Source organism: Rhincodon typus, unplaced genomic scaffold, assembly GCF_021869965.1.
Source record: "Rhincodon typus isolate 14 unplaced genomic scaffold, sRhiTyp1.1 hic_rhity00007456, whole genome shotgun sequence".
Taxonomy (NCBI): domain Eukaryota; kingdom Metazoa; phylum Chordata; class Chondrichthyes; order Orectolobiformes; family Rhincodontidae; genus Rhincodon; species Rhincodon typus.
The window spans coordinates 3,120-7,908 of NW_025973094.1; the positions used below are offsets into that span (position 1 = coordinate 3,120).

At 47.6% G+C, this 4,789-nt stretch overlaps 1 protein-coding gene across 1 annotated transcript in view; it reads right to left on the minus strand.

The window, feature by feature from the left end:
• LOC125482232 (FACT complex subunit SSRP1-like) overlaps positions 1 to 4,494 on the minus strand; it is a 7,568-nt gene extending 3,074 nt beyond the window's left edge. Inside the window, exons 1-4 of the mRNA XM_048594257.1 lie at positions 4,350 to 4,494; positions 2,643 to 2,833; positions 2,221 to 2,451; positions 1,923 to 2,026 (exon numbers count right to left, since the gene is read on the minus strand). Coding sequence (XP_048450214.1) covers positions 1,923 to 2,026; positions 2,221 to 2,451; positions 2,643 to 2,833; positions 4,350 to 4,479 — 656 coding nt within the window. The 5' untranslated portion in view covers positions 4,480 to 4,494. The remainder of the gene's footprint in view (positions 1 to 1,922; positions 2,027 to 2,220; positions 2,452 to 2,642; positions 2,834 to 4,349) is intronic.
• Positions 4,495 to 4,789: the final 295 nt, after the last annotated feature.

Below are 4,789 nucleotides of genomic sequence, written 5' to 3' on the forward strand. Positions count from 1 at the left end.
GGAAGGGTTTAGACGGGTATGGGCGAAATGCTAGCAAATGGGACTAGAGTAATTTAGGATAGTTGGTCAGTGTGGACAGGTTGGACCGAAGGGTCTGTTTCCGTGCTGTACAACTCTCCGATGGGCCCCCGGGCGGGTAGCGGGCAGCGTGATGGGCTCCCGGGCGGGTAGCGGGCAGCGTGATGGGCTCCCGGGCGGGTAGCGGGCAGCGTGAAGCGTGATGGGCTCCCGCGAATAGAGGGTAGCTCACCAGTGGAATGAATCTCCTGAGGAAGTGGTGGATGCGGGTACAGTTACATTTGGATAAGTACATGAACAGGAAAAGTCTGCAGGGATATGAACCAGGAGCAGGCAGGTGGGACTTGTTTAGTTTGGGATTATGGTCAGCATGGAGCGGTTGGACCGAAGGGTCTGTTTCTGAGCTGTATGACTCTATGACACTAAAATAGATGGGGCAGGAAATTCCAATGAAAAAATACAGCTTTACAAATGGATATGAGTAAGTGAGATGAATAACCCAAAGTTTGGCAGATGGAGTTTAACATGGGTAAGTGAGAGGTTTATGCATTTTGGTTGCAAGAACAGAAAGGCAACTTATTATCCAAATAGAAAGAGCCTTCAGAGTGCTTCAGTGCAGAGGGACCTGGGTGTTCTTGCGCATGAATTACAGCAGGTAATAGGGAAGGCAAACAAAATGCTGGCATTTATTGTGAAAGGACAACAGAGGCTTAAAGCAGGGAAGTGTAGTTCTGACTGTATAAAGCATTAGTGAGACTGCACCTGGAGTACTGTACGCAGCTCTGCTCCCCTTACTTCAGATGCGGTTGTAGGTGCATTGGAGGTTCACTACACTGATTCCAGAGACAAGGGGGCTGCCTTACAAAGAGAGATTGAACAAATTAAGCCTACAAGAATGAGAGGCGACCTAATTAAGGTATACAAGATGCTGAAGGGGAATGACAAAGCAGACATACAGAGGATAGAGGTCATAGTTTTCAGATGAGGGGTAGCAGATTTAAAACAGAGACAAGGAAGAATTTCTTCCCACAGAGGGTGGTGAATCTGTACAATTCACTCCTCCCCAGTGTGGTGGATGCTGGGACACTGGGTAGATTTAAGGAGGAGAAGGACAGATTTTTCGAGTTGAAGGGTTATGGAAAGCGGGCAGCAAAATGGATCAAGGCCAAGATGAGATCAGCTATAATCGTATTCCATGGCAGAGCAGGATCAAGGGGCTGAATGGCCTACTTCTGCTTCTAGTTTGCCAACTGTCCTGGGTCTTCAGGAAAGAATTGAAGGAGACTCAGAAAGGAGGAAGGTAGATGATCAGAAGGATTCAGAAGCAGTAAGTAAACAGCTAATTGAATCCTGTGGACTGGGCACAATTGAACAGTGTTTCCCTAACCTTTGTATTTCCCTCGACCAAAAACATCCACGTTGTTTTCATTTGTCTACATATCTGACTAAGGGGTAGAGCTCAAGTTACAGAGTTGTTAAGTTGAGAAGCTATGTTTTGTTTGTATGTCATTAGAACTAGTTTGTTTGCAGTAAACAGTAATTCCTTGGTGAGTGCAAAAGCCAGAAGTGTTCTCTGTTCACCTGGGTTTGCCAGCCAGGTATACTGGGGATAGTGAGCAATTTCATTAAACCTTTAACTTCTGTGACAATCCCAGGTTTATTGGCAACGGGGCACATTTTCCCAAGCAGATTTTAACAAACCGCATTGCGAACTCTCCCTCTTCCCAACTCCTCCCGGACACATCAGTTTTCCATCACTCTCAAGAACACTCCCTCCATTTCTCCGGCCCACACACTAACCTCAGCCACCCACAAGCGTCACCAGTTCGCTCTCGCCATGCCCAACTCCCCACCCTTCCCCTGGCAGATGCTCGCTGTCCTCCGTCAGCCTTTCTCACACTCACTCGCTCATGTTTAGGGTCAGGGTCAGATCGTCGTCCTTCGAGAACAGCAAGATGAGGAAGTGGTACCGGGTCTGCCCCTGTTTGATTGGAGGATCCAAACTGATCTGTAAGAAAAGGCAACCAATCAGCTTCAAGCCTAACCCTGTGCTGTCCCTGTCCTGGGAGGGTTTCATGGAGGACAGTGTCAAGAGAGCTTTACTCTGTATCTAACCCCGTGCTGTCCCTATCCCTGGGAGTGTTTGATGGGGGACATTGTACAGGAAGTTTTGCTCTGTATCTAACCCTGTGCTGTCCTTACCACGAAGAACATCTGCCGGTGGTCCTTGTGGGGCAGAAGGAAGAGGCGGAGTACAGTGGTGTATGGGATTTTGTAGTCAAACGTTTTGCCGTGGAGATGCAGGAATGCTGGATAGATGCGAATATCGTAGCGGCCCCTTGGCGTGAGGCACTGCAACTCTCGGAAGATGCAGAGGGCGTCTCCGGTGGCCTGGATAATGTCGGCCTTCGAAAGGACGTTCTGGGAGAAAGCCTGGAAAAAGAGGAGGTGTGTCACAAAGATCAGGGAATTCCCCAAAGACAGTGCAGCTTGAATTAACCAGCAATGATAACGTTAATGCAAACACTGGAGTAGTAGAGGGAGGGTCTTCGATGGGAGGATGGTTGGGATAGGGTCAGGGGTCACGAGGGATGGGAATCCATGGATTGACTGGCCTCTCGTACCTCCACTGGATCCATGCCGTCCTCCTGGGAAGGTGGGACGTAGAATCGGACTTCCATCAAGGAAACCTCGGCATCATCGTTCTGGTGAAACTCCAGGGTCACCTCGTTCTTGCCTGTGGTGCACTGAGAGACGTTGGACAGGGGGATTTCGAAGGCTGACTGCTCACCAATGTCAAATGAAAGTAACTGTCCTGTGGAAACAGTACGCAGGGAGAAAGAACGGTGAGGAAACCCATTGGCAACAGATTGCGAGGACGGTTCACAACGTATTCATTACTGCGTGAGCCCTGAAAAAGAGGAGGAATGTGTGTGTTTCTCCACGTTTTCTGTGTTACAAAGGGCGAAACCAGGTCTTAGCAACATTTTGCTTCTTCACTGAGTGTTGATGTCTGCCTTTTCTTTGAAAAAAACATGCATTTAACTATGCTCTTTAAACCCCCCGTGGTGAATAGATCTAGAAAATGAACTACAGCTGCCCAGCGACAGAAACTCACTATCAGAGAAAGTCAGAACCACTCAGGAGGTGTGCAGGTTTCAGGGAGAAAGGGTCCGTAATAGCAGAAGTGCAGTAAATTGTCATCTCTGGAGCAGCCATGGATGGGAAATTGACCCAAGGTGCTTCAAACTAAACTCCAGAAGGAGAAAGCTGCCAAAGATGCAAAGTTAAGGTTCAGGTACATAGCTCCTTGAAAGAGGATTGGGTGGTGAAGGCAGCGTCTGGCACACTTACCTTTATTGGTCACAGCATCAAGTATAGGAGCTGGGACGTCATGTTGCAGTTATACAGGCCGTAGGTCTGCCACTCTGTACAGTCCTGGGCACCTACTACTGCAAGGATATTATTAAACTGGGGAGGGTGCAGAAAAGATTTACAAGGATGTTACTGGGAATGGAGGATTTGAGCTATAGGGAGAGGCTGAATAGGCTGGGACCTTTTTCCCCTGGAGTGTAGCATGCTGAGGGGTGACCTTACAGAGGTCTATAAAATCCTGAGGGGGCATGGATAGGGTGAATAGCAATTCCCGAGGATAGGGGAGTCCAAAACTATGAGGGTATATTTTTAAGGTGAGAGTGGAAAGCCTTAGAAGGGATCTGAGAGGTGACTTTTTCACACAGAGGGTGGTACGAACGTGGAATGAACTGTCAGAGGAAACGGTAGAGGTAGGTACAGTCAAAACATTTTTTAAAAATTTGGACAGGTACATGAATAGGAAAGATTTAGAGGGATATGGGCCAAAAGCAGGCAAATGGGACTAGTTTAACTTGGGAAAGCTGGTTGGCATGGACGAGTTGGATTGAAGGGTCAGTTTCCATGATGGGTGACTCTATAACCCACATTAAATGATATGTACAGTGTTAGCACTTTGTGTGTAGTTCTCAGGACAAGATGTGAACTGAAGTGTGACTGTAAAAAGGTGCTAAGAAGAAGCTGATGTCAACAAGCAACTTTCAAGCAGATACAAGCTGAGCCTTCACTGAGGTTTGGGTATTTGATGTGAAGAAAAGCTTTGAAATTTTATTTCTGATACCTATAAACCAGCTTTCAATAATTCCCAGATTGTGTGGTCCTCTGTCAGCCCTGTGTGATGCTCCCTCAGCACCGACACTCCCTTAGCAGTGACTCTCCGACAGTGCGGCGCTCCCTCAGCGCCAACCCTCCCTCAGGACTAATTCAAGACTGTCAGACACAAAGGATGACTCACTCACCATTAAATCGAGCTGTCCCCCAGTTCCAGCCCTTCACACACATCTCCTTCTCCTGCAGTTCCACCTGGTAATGGGACTTGAAGTAATCTGCCATTTTGTCAAAATCCTGCCAGGGCAAACCACAAGGCATTAGGGCTGGACTCTACTCTAGCATCTCCTCGTGCCTGACTGCAGAATTAACTGAATCACTGCCAAACAGGGAGATTTAAGAAATGACGACTTGAGAGTTAACAGACTGAAAGTGGCCATGCAAGTAGATAGGATGGTAAAGAAAGCGTATGGCGTGCTTGCCTTTATTGGTTGGGGAACTGAGTACAAGAGTCAGGATGTCACGTTGCAGCTTTATAAGACTTTGTTTAAGCCACACTTAAAGGGTATTGCATTCAAGTCTGGTCACTACATTACAGGAAGGATATGGAGGCTTTGGAGAGGGTGCAGAA